The sequence below is a fragment of the Plectrocnemia conspersa genome, unplaced genomic scaffold (assembly GCF_051122295.1).
Source record: "Plectrocnemia conspersa isolate PC_06_02 unplaced genomic scaffold, ASM5112229v1 ptg000012l, whole genome shotgun sequence".
NCBI lineage: Eukaryota > Metazoa > Arthropoda > Insecta > Trichoptera > Polycentropodidae > Plectrocnemia > Plectrocnemia conspersa.
Genome location: NW_028277176.1, coordinates 14236763 through 14256355, shown reverse-complemented (window position 1 = coordinate 14256355; position 19593 = coordinate 14236763). Strand labels below are relative to the sequence as shown.

The window sequence follows — 19593 nt, the reverse complement described above, 5'->3', positions numbered from 1 at the left end:
CGCTTTACGCTATTGTGTTTTGATGGATGATCATTTTGGTAACAGTAAATTAACACAAGTTTTGAGACAAAGACCATTTCAAACGTGGTCACCTATGTGTGGACGCCACAGGAGTAACATTTTTGTAGTCGTATAATTTGAGGATATATTCGACTGAGCAATTAAAAATATGTTAATGTTGATATAATTGCTTTTCTTAAATTATTTTTTGCTTGAATATTTCAATTACAGATTAAAACAAAACTAAAAATAATTTTAACAAGAAATTTTAAGTACGATATATTTCTTAACTGGTTATTAATAATAATTTTCGTTGCATAATTTACATAATTTTCACCCTTCAAAATATATTTCCCCATTCTATATGTGTTGTTAATCCTTATTAAAATATATATCTATTTTTATGGGCCAATCTCTACACAAAGTCAACGTGTATCACAAACGAGCCGAAAAACACATACAACATAGGGGCGTTATAAATTATGACCTCACTAGATTATCGGGTTAATTTAACCCCGCACGGTTCTTAACCCTATTTAGCCTGACCGGGGGCGGTCCGGACACTTGATGAGATTTTATCTCAAACAATTGTTGGATACGTTTCGTTATTTAAACGCCTTTAATTATCTCGCACCCCGGGCGGCCTTTTTTAAATGAGTCACACATACACAGACACTGTTTTTGTTTACGCGTGCATTAAAGCATGTCGATTCAGAGAAATAAATCACTAATTAGGTCATCGTTTGTTGTTTTCCGTTTTGTTTTTGCGAAATTGTCTAGGAAGCAAATATGACACGAATCGGTGTACCTATGTGTCGCCAAAACAATGAACTACTATAAAAGGCGACACAAAAAAGCAGGGAGGTCAGTCACTACGTAGAAGAGCCAATAGAGCTACTCGTAAGTGGAGCAAAGTTTTAAAAATCTTTGAAAGTTTTGATACGAAATGTATAAGTTTTTGTGTGTTGCACTTGTGGCTTGTGTTTGGAGTAGTGTCGCTGCTGTTAACGATGGTAAGATATACTTATATACAATGGTTAAGAATCCATATAAAGCATCAACGAACCGACATAAAACACCATTTTCATATTGATTTTTCCGATGTTTATTATCATATATATTGAAGATTGATCGCGCTAAAGTGAGACAAATATAAAAACATATTTAATACCAAAAGCAGTATTTGCGTTATTAAATAAGTCTCAAAATTGAATACTTATTCTTCGCCGAGGAAAATATAATGTGAGTTGTTTAGTAACTAATGACAAGCAACGGTACAATAAAACAAAGAAAAATAAAGTTTTGACCAGTATAAAATCCTTAGCCCACAAATACGGTATGCGTCACGTGACGCGACAAACGCGCGAAATATAATGAGCTCCATGGAGTAACACGAGAAAAGATATAAATTTTTAACTACATACCAGAAACGTTATCTATATTTTATCGTCCGTTTCTTGTTTTTAGAAATAAACATTTTTATTGCATGCATGCAGCACTATTATCCCAGATCCTTAAATAATAAAGTAGAGTTAATATTTGAATGAAGAATCAAATGGTCCTGTTCCTAAAACTTGTTTAACTATATTTTAATAGACTATAGATGGCAGTCAAACATATTTTAATTTTTTTATTTCATCCGAATTAGTTTATTTTTAATAAATGTCTTATATCATATATCTATAATATATTCTAATTTGTTTTTGAATACTATTGCTAAATTATTTTTCGAAACTTGCTATATAAAATATTTTAAAATTATTATAAAATGGTAATTTTATTTTTTATATTAATAATTATTAGCGAATGTTTTGCGCTACGTCATTGTAATATCACGCTTTGCGCTCAAAACCTCGCGCCTTGTTCTTAGAACTTTTCTTACCAGTAAAAAAGATATAAATATGAGGTAAGAATCAAAATAAACCAATAGTTATATAAATATTGAAAGTTGGCCATAGTGTTTCATCCATTTTAGAATTTATTACAAGCAGGCGCGTATGCTGAAATACTTTCCCTTTCACTCGCTCGCGTATTAAGTGACGAGAGAGAGAGTGAGAGATGAGGGCGTGCGTAACGCATGTAACGCACGCTCTTATCTCTCACTCACTCTCGTCACTTAACACGCTAACGAGCGAAAGGGAAAGTATCTCACGGTATGCGCCTGATTACAGTATGAAGTTTTGTGGTAAAATGGTATAAAAACTGCTTAACGTTTTTCTACAAACGTATTTATTAAAATAGATTATATAAACAATATATGAACTACCTTTTAGAACATCAAAAATATACCCTATAAAACACCACAAAATAACCCTCACATAACCAAATAAACGAGCGATTTTTTTTTCGAAAAAGTTATGATGAGTTTGTGTTTGATTATTATTTAAACACAAGTGTAGAACAGACTACTACCATGTAAATAAAAACAACTAGCTTTATATAATTGTAAAATTATCACAATATTTTTAGTTGATCATAAATAAAATGAATGGAAATATTGCAACCATATTGCATAGCCTTTTAAGCATTTTTATAATTATGTTTGCTAATAAACATATTAATTATATAAATTAAATTATCAAATATCTTCCTAATCGATATATGTATATATATTTAACTAAATAACACATATATTTAAATTGTGAAGTGTATAAATAATAGCACTAAAATATAAAGATACATATATGCTCATTTGATTTAATAGCTCAGAACAGTCAATTATATTATTTAAAAGTCCAAAAAGAAAGTATAAATCAACTCAAAAAGACAATATGTTACGCAATATGGTAAACAATTAAAGGAATATTTTAAAGCTCCATAGTTTATGTATTTAATGTTGAAAGCTGGAAATAACCAGAAATTTCGTACATAATAAGCTGTGAAAATTACATGACACCAGAGCTCACTATATGTGAGCTTTTGCTGTTTCAGCAAACAGATGTTTTGCTTTATACTTAAAATCTGGCTATGATATAAATTTTAAAAATGTTAAAATTCAATAAACTAGTAATAAAATTAAACTAACAATATTATAAGAGTTGTTTTTTTAGATATTTTCTCATGAACTATTCTAACATGTCACAATATACATATGTATATCAGGGTTCAGAAAACAGCGTAAAATTACCCTAGAGTAAATTTAAAAACATAAGGTATATAAGACTGAAGTGCCATATAAATAAAATTTCACAAAAAAATATTCAATTAGCGATTTCCCGAAGTTGTTTCCAACAAATAATCAAGTAAAGAATTGACAGAAGAACTTTTTTAAACCTATAGTACTTTTTTAACAAAAAATATAGAATAATTGGATATATCAGAAGTTGTAATAATTCTGCTGTGATTTTTATATATCTCTACAAATAAGAACTTTTGCTAGGACTCTTATGAATTAAAAAAGCAATATAGAAAAGTCTAAAGAAAGTATCCTCTAACAAAAAAAAAAAAATTTGCTGACTGAAATATATCAAAGCTTAAAAAGCTTGCTAAATTATGTTTACTGCGATACTTTTATTAAAATACAATATATTTTACATGTATTTTTGGTAAAGACGCAAAATGTAAAGTTTTAACTCGGGTATATGGTATAATATCGTAAATATTATTTCCTAAAGCATATAATTTTCTATAATCTATCAATCAAATGTAATATTAAATGTATTTTATCTTACTTAGATTTAACTGAGCTACAAGTATTTTTGCTACAATTATTAATAACCTGGATAATATATAAAATTTCGTAATAATTTAAGAGATTTTCCTATTTTATTTATAGTACATTTTATGTATAGTATAGTACATTATGTACTGTTAAAAATAGTAAAAGCATACGAAGAAAAATCTTTTCATGAATAAGAGAAGTAAAAATTTTATTTATTCGGTTTTTTTAATAATCCTTAATTAGAATTTTTTTATTTATCCATATGGACTCAAATAAAAATATTACAAAATGAACTATATTATAATATATAACTAATCAAACAATCTTTTTAACTGAATAAGCAAAACGCTCGCACTAATAAGGGAAATATATATATTAGAAAATCAAATCATTAAAACATATTTATATTATAATTAAACATATAATATATGTACTATATTTACTGTTAATAATAATACAGATATTATATAATTACACACAATAAACCCCTAGATCCCGCGGTATACGGTTCATATTAAATTACTCATATCTAATAGATTGAATATAATAATGTAAAGTTCGACATTAATAATGTCTATATTAAATTATTTAATATTCATATAACTTTGGAAAAAAATATTTAATTAATATATTGAAATGTTTATTGCGTTATCTGATTAATCGTTATCCTAAAAATATATGTATATTCAAATCACTCACCATAATTATTAACGCCTAAAATCAGCTACTGAAATAAAAAAAAATATATTGATTATTTATTATAGATGTAAGTACATATATCATTATTCTATAATTTAAGATTAACTGAAATTGTTATAAAATTGTATACTAAAAGCTAATGTTTCTTTTTCCAGGAGTGCATTGCGAAGATCCCGACACTGGTTTACTCTATCCTGCCAATAGCACTTGGCCCGCGACAAAGTTCAACGGCAGTTACACGTGTTTTGCCACTTTTGTGCCAGTCGACGGAGAGTTTAAATCAATGACCACCATTTTAAAGAACAGGGACACTAAAATACCCATCGAAGAGAAAATCGAAGACATGACGGTCGAAGCTTCTTCGCAAATTAACGAAGAAGAACCATCGAAAAGCGAATGGACACCTGAAGTGAGGGAAATGTACGACTTATCCAAAAAGCTGTACATACATATCCAAGAGTTGAAAACGAAACTTGACGAAATCGATAATAAGATCACATACGCAGAAAACAACGGAAATGTGGACAATAGCGAGTATTTTGAATGCAACAAGAATCATTGCGACGAAATGGATACTAGCACTACAAACGAATACTCTGCGTATTCTGAACCTAAACTACTCGAAGAGAACGAGTTGAACGTTTTACAATCGAAATATAACGACTTTTGGAATACGGCATATGTAATCGCCGCTTCCAAAGCCGCGGAACAATCAGACGATCAATTAACTCAAGCCACCGTATCGGAAGAGACTCACCACAATCATGATCATCATAACCATAATGAATACTACGCGAATTATTACAATTGGTACATGAATAATCACAACTTGCATCATATACATTTGAACGAAACTGAGAATCATAACTCGACGTATTACTATTATGATCCAGCTACTAAACAATACACTAAAAACATGCCTGAAAACTTTAAGGAATATGTTAAATACTTCAACGATTACATCAATAAGCATAATATGACTACGCTGTTTGCCGATCGAGCAACTAATGAGTCACCTGCAAATGAGCGAAATAATGAAGAAACCAAAGCCGATACGAAAGGAAACATAAGAAAAGGCGCACCACCCACTTTTACGTACAAATTGGAATCTGATGATGAATCTGGCGGCGAATGGTTCGACAATAGAAACTCGAACGAACATACAAAGTCCGAGTATAATAAGAGTAAATTTGACAGGATCAATGCTAAGCTAGGCCAGTTCGGCCTGCCGCCGGCTAAGCCTTTAAAACTTTCGAAGTTAAATCCTCAGACGTCTAAGTCGAGAGTGGGCAGCTTAAATACTTTGGTGAAGAGGTCCACCGGGGAGGAAGAAGGAGAAACGAGACCAATCAGGCAAAAGAGACATGCCGTTCTTAAGAAAACGGCTTCAGCTACAATGTAAGATATTAATGAGACTAATATATTATAAAACAAACAATAATTTACATACATATATTTTATATTTCAGGTGTCAATCTAAATCTGGAAATACTAAATTAAAATGTAGTTCAGCCGATTGCTGTTTGAAGCCATAGATTAAAAATATTTAATACGAACAATCGTAATAGTATAAAATATTTTTGTTTTATTCATTACTTGTAATAATACATACTTGTGGAAAATATAGTGATATTACTAATACACTAAAAGTATATTTTATTTTTTTTGCCTACGTGACAAACAATATTTTATAAATAATTATTATATGTCTAATAAAATAAAATAACATCTAAATTTGCATATATGGTATAATATGTATATATACAGCACACACAGAAACATCAGAGTCAGCTTGTTGACCAGTGCTCAAGATAAGCTGGATTTAAATTTGCTCTAAAATATCGATGAAACTCAATTTGACAGTTAAGAAACGTTCATTTGCTGCTTAAGCCCAAACCTAACCTAAAAAATTAATGAAACTTAACTAAACCTCATGAAAGTTTTAAAACTAACTGTAATTTGTAAGCTTTCAATTAATTTATTTTAAAATATTTTATTATTTTTTGAACGAAGTGATGTCACATTTCTGTGAATATATCAGATCATGTGGAAATACTCGTATTAGTTTATCCGTTTATAAAGAAATACAGTTTTACGGATACTAAACAGAGAAATTGTAAATCAATTGTTTAATACATTTTTATCTTTTTTATTTATAGTATATTCTAAATATAAACGTTTCAGAGATATAGAAATTCAAATACCACTCTCGATTTTTTAGATAGCAACCTATAATATTATATCCGGTATTTTTTCCAAGCACATGCTGTTCACATTTCAACGCTTTTATATTCTACATAATGAAACTCAAGTTTCATGTTATAACATAGTGATATTTATATTTCAAAGACAAATTTACTCTCTCATATATTAATTTTATGATAAATATAAAACGAATTAAATATAATATATAATTATATAAATTTTATTTGAGTACTTCTAAAAGTTCAATAATAAAATTTCCCAGATCATAAATACTAATATGTTTGAGATATACTTTAATGATATAAATACTGACCACTGACCCCCCCCCCCCCCCGACCGCTGTGTTGCCACCATGCCGCACGCCCTCCTAATGCCCTTATCACAAGAACTCAAAGTAGCGAGGCCGTCGTCGCTGTCGTGCTGGCATGTGTACAGCTAGTTTCCGAAGCCAAGCTGCGTCCTCCACCACCTCTCCGTCGATTTCGAGCGCTACACCTTATGCGACCCAGCTCGCGTCGCACCAAACGCTTCCTTGTTCCGTTTGCGAAACGTTCCACTTCCCTCGCACTGGATCTACTGCATCCACTCTGGCCAGGATGCCAGGATCTCTCGCATAACGTTATCTGCTCGTTGACCGATGAGGTCTTCCCACGACACGCCTTCGCATGCACGCTTTGCGAAGCTGTAGGCCACTCTTGAAGTTCCTCTACTTCGACGCTGCTGTAGTGAGAGATGTTGTTCCTTAACATTGCCGGAGGACCGTCTTTCCAGTTCCAGGTCGCCGTCCATGACTCGCCTGCGCTAAAATCGCGACCTTTGATTGTCGCCGGGGGCAAACTCGAAGGCCGGGTGGATTTGCATCCGGGTGGCTGGCGTCGTGTAGTGGGGGTGATGTTGTATGTAACACCACCCCCACTGCACGGCGCCCGCCCGGTGCCGGGCAAATCCATCCGGCACGTGTGAAACTACACGAAGCCGCGGCCGCTTCAATCTGTCTCTCGCCGACTCGCACTCGCCAGCGCCTTTCGACCGGCGCGGACGACAATCGGTAGGTAACTCGGTAACGCCGCAACGCCGCAACGCTCACTTTGGGAGACCCACCGACGCACTGGACCTCCCAACCTCTTTTCCCGCAAGGCAATCGCGTTGAAAATGGCCCGAACCGCCGCACGTCTTCCACTCTCGTTGCAGATGTGGGCCACCGCATCGGAAGCACTTTTTGCTGCCCCATCTCCCCGCGCGTCGCTGGCCTCGCGCCGCCGACAGCAACACCCGCCGCCCCGACGCTAGCGCGTACTGCTTCTCGTAGTGGCCTCGCGAACTCGACCAACTCCGACGGGGTTGCCGTACCGCTCCCGTCGCGCATCCCAACGGCGCTCGCCGCTTCGGTTGGTAGGCGGTGGACAAAATGGCGCGACAAGAAAACATCGCTGTCGAGGCCATCGACCGTCGCGGGCTTCCGCATCTCCTCCATAAACACTTCTGGGTGTTCGCTATCCCATCTCCGCTTCGTCGACGCGAACACCTTGAACAGCGCCGCTTTAATGGCGCCCGCGTCGTTCTGAGCTGTCTCACTGAGCGCGTCGACGATGGTGCTAGCGCGTCCCTCCGGAAATAATGGCACGCGCTCCAGAATGGCGAACCACGCCACAACGTCGTCCTCGCCGTCACAAATGCACATTCCCGTCATAACGCCCGGATAGCTCGCGATTGCACCGCACCCGCACCGCGTCCCGCTTGACCACTGCCCCCCCCCCCCGACCGTAGTGTTGCCACCATGCCCCAGAAATTAATAACGATTAATTGATTAAATATATTAAGTAAAAATTGAACTTGAATACCGTATATTTAATATCCATTCCTACATTTTTATGTTTTTAGGGTCGATAATGTAGACTTTTTAATACAATTTTTTCATATTTAGAAAAGTATTATACTATAATAATAGCATTACTGATATTGTCAAAAGACGACCGTTAATAATTTCGTTAGTTCGCCCGACGATTAATTAACATGCGTAACGTAGTCGCCTTAATATTATTACCAAAATTGAATAATATTATAACGCAATATTGCGTCCGAAATTTGATCGGTTCGAAATTGTTTCGCTAACTTAATTTTGATAATCATTTAGAATTAAATGTCCTCCGGAACATCAGTTACCATTAGGGCAATAACCGTTTCAAGAAAAAAGGGTTCGAATTAGGTCTCTCCGATAAGGAAAATTTATTAACTGTGTATTAAAAACGAGTGTGCTAATTACGCGAATCTGCAAGGGGGAAACATACCTTTTAATGTTCTTTTTTCGACAATCTCGCGTTTTGCATATTAAAAACTTTCTTTGAATAACGTCCTATCGGGAAACAATAAATGGTGATTTACGACGCTTTAAAATGGACCGACGATGTTGTTCAACGCCGTTATAACGGCCGTTAGCGCCGCAAAAGACTGTTTAAGTTTGAAAAATACAACAGGTTAAATAACACATTAATTTCACTAATAAACCCAAAAAACTTTTTAATTTAGAAACCAAATCGATCAATTTTAACGAAGAAACTTCTTAATTAGCGCAATTTTAAAACTTTTATAACGATACACCTATCACAAAGAGAGTGCTTACTATACGTTGTATTTATAAAAAGAAAAGAAACATAGCCACATAAAAAGGGTAAAGCCTCACAGACGGAACGAAGCCCTGTAAAAGGGTCAAATTAAACTGTGTGAAATTACCGCGCTAGCTTGGCTTTATTGATCATATTTATTATTTTATTTTTAATTAAAATTGCTAACGCGATTTTTTGTTGGGTTTTTAATCCGAATACCTTTTTTAATATTGTAAATGTTTTAATTTATTATTAAATCGATAATACCAAAGCAATAAATAAATCAATCAGGTTTTTTTTCAATGTCAGCTGGTTTGTTATATGTACACCTATGCGTTTCGAAACTCAGTTTATTTAGTTTTATAAAACATGTATAACTATATAAATTATGAATAACTCTTCAATAAATGTAAGCTATGCTTAACCACATCGTTGAAAACAACTGAAAAAATCAATATTGCTATCATAAAAAAAGTTCAATTTTATAACTTTCAAAGATTGTTATTGATAATATTTTGCTATAATAAGTAAGAAAAACCTGATAGAGTGAAATTTATTCTCGCTAGCTGTATTATTTAATGGCTTTTAACTTTTGATGAATATTTTGGAGATTCCAAAAACGACAATGTAATAGAAATCTTAAGAACGACTATAGCTTTGTCGTGCATGAAAAATTTATACCATACTCTACTCACAATTAATGGCCTTTAACAGCAAAAAGCATTAACAATTTATATAGAAATCGTGCATGACACCTTGTAATGCACAATAGTCACAAAATTTCGTTCCAAAGTCAATACGATCGATCTTAAAATAAAAAATACAGTATAACTAACAATTAATAACTATGTAAATTAAAGACTACAGACTCAGACTATAATAAATCCATATCAAATTACCCTACGAATATTTAACTTTTAACTATTTTTCCTAATCATGCTTGACCAAATAAAAAAAATCACTTGGTACAGGATAAAAAAACTATTGTCTTTCTGAGTATAACTAAATGAAACAAACTAATCTTTGCCAAAAACTAATTGAACCGAGATTCTCACGCCAAAAAGAAAATAAAATCCCATTTTCAATAAATCATGATAATTTATTTTTTTAATTGGGATGTAAAATTTGAAATTTTAAGTAATATCCCTTCTTTAGAGCCAAAATCGTAAAAGAAAAGGGGGCGAAGTTGCGCTATAATACTGACTTAAGTCAACCAAATAACGGTATATATATTCAGTATAAAATCACTCTCTGGGCTTTCTGACGATTCTACTTGCCTATTACTGATATTGGCACATCAGTTTATAAAAGAACGTCACGAAACAGTGGACTGATTTACATGACTTTTTCGATTGGGACGCAAGTTGCGTCACGCAACTCTATTATCCACCTGAACAAAGCCATCGTGAAAAGGAACAACCAGCTACAGCTGATTTCGCGATTGCCCATTAATTTGTACGTCTTGTCATAAATTTGTACCGTGATTTAGGTGCAAAACTAGCGTTGAACTATAATATATGTTTTATAATTCATATTTTTTATGTAATATTTACTTCTTAGAAACTGTATTTTAAATATAGATTTAAACTTAACTTTTTTAAACTTTTTTCAATAAATTACATAATCGATACTTTATCTTAATTTTACCTATCATACAAGCACTTTTGCTCCACGGTATATTGTTGTATTTTATGTATCTATTAAACGACATTATCTATCTTCTTAATTGAATTTTAGTATCGAAGCAAAACGAAACAAAAACACAGTTTTCTTCTAGATACCCATATATTTTAATTATTATTCTTTTTGTTTTGGTACAGCAAACGATTGATACGATACAAGCGAGGCATTAACGCAACCCATTTTTTTCTAATTCTCAATCACGAGGGTCGCCTCGTGAGCGGAAGATAAGTCAAGAATGCATATTAGCTTTTAAAAAAAACGTTATTTAGTCCCAAAACACGTTGACCATTATAGTTACAAACACGCAAGCTCTATAAATGATATCTCACGTTTGGGAACAATCCATAATGTAAAAAATACATATTCAAAGAGCACAAATGATTCAGGAGGGGAGAAGTATAATATCAGCAGGCGCTGTCACGTCGGGATATTTGCGATATGAAAGGACGAATCGATTCCCCATTCCTGGGCCACTGTGCTAAGTGTCTCCTTGTAATGCCGAGGCTTTGCTCTCCGAGGTGGAGGCTTAGCTTTATCAGGTATCCCCTTTAATTTATTGCTCCTACAGGATGTTAGAAACGCGTTAGTCGCGCGGATCGGCTAAGATTTTTTTAATATTCTTTCATACTCAATCGATGTAAAATTTGGGTAATATGCACGACGAAAGTAAAAGTGTAACTAAGTATTGTATTATACGTATGTTTATGTTTTACATATTGTATTTTGAACTGTGCCGATTAATGAAAAATATTTTTTTATTTTATCTAAACCCATACTTGAATCAGAAACGGTCAAAAGAGTATTTTTTAAATATTATTATAAACCAGTTGTCATTAAATGAGACCTCCTACGTGTACTTTTTATTTTTCCTTACTTAAGTACTTAGTTACTAAAAGAAATGAGAGAGAATGAAATATTATACATATATTATAAAAATTGATCATTGTCCAAATACACAGATTGCTTAATGTCCTAATAGGAAGAATGCTATAGATATGCCATAAAATTTCCCTATGTGTATAGTATTATGTTTTGAACTAACATAGTGACAAAACGTTTCAAAAACTGTTGAATTTTAATTACTACTTATAACTTGGGCTTTTTTAGTTACCAAATTATTTTTTTAGTTTCTTTAGAAAATAAATATTAAGACGCTCTAGAACGCAACTCTTTTTATAAAAGCCGTCCATGTCGGATAACCAGCCACGTCAATGTCCGATAGACATTATATAACTTTATATATTTTAGTGGAATGAAGGATATGTTACTACTAAATATGTAATGTTTAAATGGATAACACTTTATGACCAAAAATCTTAAAAACGCGACATTTTTATTAGCAAAAATGAGACCCTTAACCTGTTGGAATCCTTTAATGGTCCCAAATATACGTCTTTCTACAACATTAAACATTGAACCGTCAACACTTTCATATCCAAGGGTTTCTCTGCGGATAATCGGTGACGAGCCAATTTTTCACCCGAACACCTCTGAATATTTTAGCCTGATGCAAATGCTTAAGCTGCATGTGATACGAATGATTAATGCAAACGTTTTGTCGAGCGTTTAGAATAGGCGTTTAGTTGCATGATTTATCATCGCGGATTCCAATCCATTAAATGGACATATTGCTTTATAATAACGGGAAATGCGGCAAATGTCCACTGTTACACGAATAGACCTAATGATAAATAAATTATACATTTTAAAATACAACATCAAATGCGACCTTTTGAAACCTTTTCCGCACTGTTCCTTATAAAATCTGTATGAGATCAATAGTGTTATATCCTTCATTCGCCATTTGGCGCAAAATAACGGAACGGCTTTTTTTGGGAGAAAATATCATCCAGGACCTTATGTGGGTCAGAAGGGCTGTAAATTCGCACGGTGTGTCAAATGCGAATGAAGGGTTGCAAATTCCGACTCGGTAATTATTTATCGTGGATTACTACATATTCGGGTATAAATCAGGCGAAACAATGTGGAAAACTGTGTCGTTCTCGATGACACTTTTTTCATGATTATGGATATATGTACATATGTATGTGGTATAATTGATATAATTTTTGATGCAAATTGAAAGAAAAAATATTCTAGAAAAAAAGTATTAACTTACACAGTTAAAAATGTTTTTTTATAAAATAACGTGCTTTGATAAAATTAAAAAAAAACATATATAAAAACTGCAATTTGTAAATAAATATTATTCGCATTATATTTTTACTCTTATTGGAAATAAATATAAAAACAAGTATATAACACAAATAACACTTTATCGAAATTTAAATAAATCGTATATAAGACAGAATGATATCTTGCATTTATAGTATTTTTATTTATTTTCTATTAAATACTTTTTAATTTTTTTATTGCATAAAAAGAAACTGTAAGCTTTTATTAAACATTTTTTCTTTTAAATTAGCCTCAAAGTTCACGATATACATATGTATAAACAAATTATGACCTATTTTTGAAACGAGTTTTATGTTCATTATAACAATGCAGTGATTTTAGTTTTTACGATAAAAATTAAATTGATATAAGAAGTGTATAAAGATTATTATTTATTATATTTTCTAATCGTTTTTATTATTTTTCATTTATAGATAAGTTAAGTGGATTTTAAATGATCTGTATTTATAAAATACAACAATATTTTCGTACAGTTTGTAAAAATATAGTTTAAGAATAATATCCATTGAATTATTGCATATTAACATTTTTTTTTCATTGACAAAAATATTATATGTAGTATATTTTATAGTGAAATTTTATTTTTACTAATTTAAATTTAATTTCACTGAGTATTTTAGTGAAATTATTTCTGAATACATTTTCAAAAGTAGATATATATTTATACCTAATGAATAATGAACATTCATATTATTACTAATTTTATTTAGGTTTTGGTTTGGGTTTGATTTTAATAATTTTATATAGTATAGTGAAAAAAATTCTTAAAAAGTAGGTTTTTTAATTGTTAATATTGTAGTAAGTTAATTGGTTTAGTTGTTTTTTATTGTGTTTAAACTTTCATTGGATCTGGGTTTATACAGAAAATAGACGTTTCACAACAGTAAAATTGAGTTTCATCGCTTTTAGAGCAGTATATAATTTACACTATTCTCTATCAGTTAAATTATATTTTTGTTTGTTGTAATATGTATTTTCTGGTGAAATGTGTTCTGAAAGGCTTTCACTGAAACGCTAATTTAAATATAAATTTACTGGTAATACACATTCACTGAAACATATATATATATGTTTCAGTGAATGTGTATTACCAGTTGGTGTCCTTAAAAAGTCGAACGATCAGTAGAATTGAAATATTTATTTATTAATTTATTATAAATAGTGACACAACGAACTAAATTCAAAGTGTGTAAATTAGTAGCACAATTTATAATCAATTGATGCCACTAAGGCCTAGCTCGGATTAATTTTAATTATTCATCCGTGAGATTAGGAGAATCTAGGAAATTCTAATCTGTGTAATAATTACTAATTCCATTCTTACAGACACGGTTGAAATTAAAAAAAGCAATTGAGTCCATATAAGGTTCGAACCTTCGATGTTTTTCACTGATTTTTACCACTGGTTTATATCGCTGGTAAATTTGGAAAATTACCAGTTATATTTAATAATTAAATACCAGAAATAATTTTGGTGTTTAATTATTAAAGTTTCCGAGTAATTCGAACTAGATACATTATCAAGATATGTACACCGTGATATTAAATTATCACGTGTTTGATGTTCCATCGCCGTGAGAAATTACAACGTTAAAGTGAACACTTTCGCGATACCCGCGCCCTAATTTCAATCTTAACATTTTCGAGTCGCAAACAGTCATTATTCTATGTTTAATTGCCGCCGGCTCGTAAAGGTCTTAATTACGATTTACTATATTCGGCAAAGCCCTCGGAATATTGTATTATTATTATAATGTGTGTGTTTTATATACATACGTGAGAGCGAGTAGTTTTGTTATTAGATGAATTTCTGAGATTTGACGCTGTGCAAAGATAGACAGACACACTTACGTAATTAAATATTGAGTCGAGTAATGTTTGAGAAGGTCGGGCGCTTAGGCGGATAAGCCCTGAGATTATGACTAGATATTGCAATATATTATGCTATTATTATTACTTAACGCGTGCATACAAAGGGTGTTAAAAAATGCTAAACTTGTACGTCAATGCTAGTGCAATTTATGATAATGATACTGATCTTCGATTATTGTTATAAATATTTTGAGACAAAAATTACATTTCTGCTTAAAAATGCTATGTAATATCTCTCAAAAATAATATAAAAGTCCGAAAATTTTCTATTGGTCCAGTATACATTAAAAAAAATATATCAGATCTTAATCATGTGTAGATGACATATCGTTTTTTATGACTTAAGCCTTCACTTCTACGCATTACATTTACTATGGTTAAACAATGTTAATTGTTGTACTCAACTTAGTTTGTCTTGTTAATGGATTGAAAATATTTGCTGAGAGAATTTGTGCGTTTCTGTACAGACGCAGTGTACACATTCCTAGCACTTTACATCTAAAGCTCCGCGCGCAGTCGTCGCTTGGAATTTGACCGAAATTTTCCGCATCCACCAAATCTGGTTCGATTTACCAACTCAAATTGTTACAAAAGCCCTTTGTGCCCACTGTCTCAGTTCCTTAACGTGTTAATTATCTCGCCCGGCTTGCCATCATCAATCATATTCCAATTAGTGACTTTAGGAGTTAAATTATAATTTATAACACACAATGCGTTGCGTTACCTACTACGGTGCATTCTTGGCGTGTATATGTATATGAGAGAAGTTTTTTCTTTACCGCGGTGGTAAATTTTAACCGTTCACTGTAGATTAGTATAAATTTTCGTTTATTGGTTTTGAACACGCGATCCCGTATTTTCCTGGGCGCTATTAAAAAATTACCGCGAGCGAATCGATAGGCGGCTTGTTAATTGATTTTGAGTTTAACATAGAAATGCGATTCCTTATGGGGAAAAAAGTGGCTCTAAATTAATGACTGAAAGCTATTAAATATATTTTCGTTGCCTTTTTTTAACATATTTCATGACCGGTAAAGCGCGGCTCGCGAGCCGCGTGCGGCTTAGTTATTAAAGATTTTATTATATTTTGGTAGGTGTGCGTATATTGAATTAAAAATAGCATTAAATTAACTCTATATAATTTTTGTAATTGTGCTCGTATACTTATTTGTGTTTCGTAGATTTCAGTCACATTAAAAAACATGTAGCTATACTTGTGGTAATATAATATTATTTAACTGTTCTTTTTCATGGTAAATGTCACATGGACAAATTTTTGCTCGTTTGCCTTGATTATCCAGAATACTAGCCATTTTTTAATTTTATTCAGACGTGTCAACGTCTAAACCAGTGACCATTGCAAGGGCAAAAACGAATTGGAACATAATCAGGTGTCTAGTAGAGGAGAGGATCAGACTTAATATAGCATTAAAAACGGAAGAAGAAATAGATCAAGCTGTCTTTTATGTCACAGGCACCATAAAAACGCAGCTCACAGTGCCACCCCACAACTGAATTATATTTGTTGTCTTTCTTATAGGACCTTCACGTGACCTTCATTTTTTTTTATTTCCCATTGTAACCTGATATGTTTAAGCCCAATGCGTTACAACTAGAGATTCCAATAATACCGGAATTAGCGAGAGAAAACACAGTCATTACTAGTTTTAACTGTATTACCGGTATTGATATTATTATTATTTTCTTTATTAACTGGTAATAAAAAAATATAAAAAAGATTGTTTAACTCTTTTAATTAAATAAGCTTGCTAAATTTTATGGAATTCTGAAAAATGATTATAATACTTAAAATTGTTTGTGCTACTTTGTGATATGATGCTTTAATGTTGTTAAAAGATAATTCTATTAATAGCAGAAATAATATTCAATGCAAAATATAGCGGATGAAATAATAATTCCCAGAAACCATAATAATATAAGCTGAGTACATTTTATTCTTAAAAACTTTTAAGGAGAATTATTAATTAGGCAATTGCCTTACGAAGCATAAGGAAGGCTTTAATTAACGCAAGAATCTAATAAATCTCATTCGACCAAACAACGATGGTTCGACCAAATTTTATTTCGAAAATAATATTATTAATCATTATCGTTTCTGAAAACACCATATAAAAATATGTTTTCTTATTGTTTTATTTTAATAATAATATGACTAGCACAACCTATATTTAATATTTACTAATACGTAAAAATATTTATTTATATATTAATATTAATATATTTAATACTTAAAAAATGTATTTTATATTTTTTTTCTCACATTAAAGATGTCAAGTTAACAATAAAAAAATCCTTTCATGACTAAAAAATCTTTAAACCCGTATTTAACTAAAAAAACAATTTCTAAGCCTCACATTGATAACAAAAAATAAGCAATATTGATATATATTAAAAAAAGCTTACCATAAAGATGAAAGAGCTTTTTTATGATTTTTTACTATCGTATTTATAAAAAATATTTTTATTGAACATAATTCTTTCTCCATCCATCACATCTCCGGCGTAAATTAAACGTTTGTCAGATATTCAAAGAGACATTAAAATATAGAAACCACACCCGAAATGATACATTGCCGGCAATAAAATCACAATAAATTTTACCTACACTTAATAAATGCATTAAATTTCGTTCCACGAATATGAGGAATAATTCACTTTCGGTTCTATCCTAATGCGTTACTGCATTCATATATCTTCGTAGCGTAATCGTTTTGTCTACGATACTTGATTTACGCATTATGTAAAACGAAATCGTTACACAATGACCGTTTATCGTCTATGTGGGCTTATTGCCATTTTATATTAAATTATAAACAAAATAAAAAATCAAACAGTTTTTAAGCAAAACAATATTGAAAATCCCTGTTAAATTTTTCTTAAAAACTCTAAGACAATGGTAATTTAAGAGCATTTTTGACTACTCATTCAGGTCAGCTACTAATGAAAGTTAAAATATTTTCCAATCAGAAAACTACCTTCATTTTTAATAATACATCTTCGGAAGAAGATAAAACTAATTTTTATTAGTTACAACTCAATAGACTAGAGAAAAAACGTGTTTTTATCATATAGGTTAATAGCCCATTTCGTCGATTTATAGCCAATATATGGATATTATAAAAAAATAAGATAGGCGCGCCGAGTGGTGTTATATCACACGTAAAATAGTTTCAAGTTTAAAATGAACAAAAACGTGTGATGTCATAAGCTTAGATATTTATTTATCATTTATTATAATGAATTAATTTTGAATTTCTCAATATTGCTATTTAATTTTTAGAAACTCAATTATGAAGTTTCAAGACCCTTTATCATAATAAACTTATACGGATCTTTTATGATGGTAAGTATTTTGTGTTATTATTGTTATTACAATAAATATAATTATTATAAACAACAATATTCCAATGTTATAATCACAAGGTTAAGCAAAAATTTAATAAATATGTATTAAAAACCTTACTATAATGAGTGATACAAAAGTAGATTTGTAATTATTTTTAAAAGCTCTATTAATATAATAAATGAAACTACGCAAAAGCTCGTAATTTTACAATGTTCCAATTCGCACTAAATTCCTTGTCAATATTATTTTTTAAATAAAATATTTAATTTAATGTTTTAAAAAACTGGTCTTATTAAACCTATGTGCGTCTCAGATGAATCTGTATCAAACATAGATTTAAATAATTAGATAAATAGCCAAAATTAAGAGTTTTCGTTGTTTTTTCTTGTTTAATATTATAACAAAAAGCCACATGCAATATTCGTAACTTTATTAGTTGCTAACAACTTGTCAGCAAGTAATGCAATAAGCCAACAAAGAACAAACCGCCATCGGCGAACGAAACTTTGAAAAACTCCCGTCGGAATTCCTTCCTTTTGTCCCTGTACCGTGCGAAAGTTTGAGAGCCAGTGGCATTCCGCGCCACCGCTGTTAATCAACGGACCTCTGGTGTTTCGTTCGGGTCTCTTTATTGTTTATTCAAGGCTCGATTTAAATGTTGAAAAAGACTTGCGGCCCACGTGGACGCATAAAACACCGCTGACCAGGTGGGCCAGCTCGTAAATTAGGGGTCTCAATTTTGTGGCTAATGGGGCCCGAAGTGTAACGATCGAGTTTCATAAGCTCGCATGACTGATGCATTAGGACGAATTTAATGCCGAGGCAGGTCTCTCATAAAGATAATGGTAAATTAGACTCGATACGACAAGTTTATTCAAAATATTATAATATAACTCTGGGTGGATTTTAATTTAAAATATTTAACTTTGTAAATTAAATAATAGTAAAATTACCCTAAAGCTATATTTTATATATTTAATTTCTATTGATCTTTGATAGCAACATGACAGTGCGTTTCAATGGAGTAAATACAACCAACAACCACTAAGTAAGTAACGCAATACCAAACTGAAATAAAAGTCTAATATAAACACAAACCAATTGCTTGATTTTATTTTTATTATTCGTCACGATGTTCATCCGTGATATTAGAAAAAATTTATTAATACCTTGTGGACACTTTCAACCATATGCGATATTAGTCACAATTTAGAGTTCACCATAATGACCACACGGACAACGAAAAGTGAGAACTTCCATCGTGCATCAACCCGTTACGAAAGTTTATACCACACGTCACACAACGA

At 31.8% G+C, this 19593-nt stretch overlaps 2 protein-coding genes across 4 annotated transcripts in view; one reads left to right on the top strand and one right to left on the bottom strand.

The window, feature by feature from the left end:
- The window catches only part of nolo (ADAMTS-like no long nerve cord), a 365417-nt gene that overhangs the window by 321308 nt on the left and 24516 nt on the right, over nt 1-19593 (bottom strand). For 2 of the 3 annotated variants that reach the window (XM_088200097.1, XM_088200100.1), the window contains exon 3: nt 4361-4388. The gene's annotated coding sequence lies outside the window, so the exon portion shown is untranslated. Of the gene's footprint in view, nt 1-4360; nt 4389-6878; nt 7001-7151; nt 8296-19593 lie in introns of those variants that run through there. The other variant, XM_088200098.1, reaches the window with a different exon arrangement.
- Nucleotides 4500-5762, top strand: LOC148228328 (uncharacterized). The gene has a single exon (XM_088200215.1). It carries the CDS (start codon nt 4500-4502, stop codon nt 5760-5762), a length of 1263 nt encoding a protein of 420 aa, XP_088056341.1.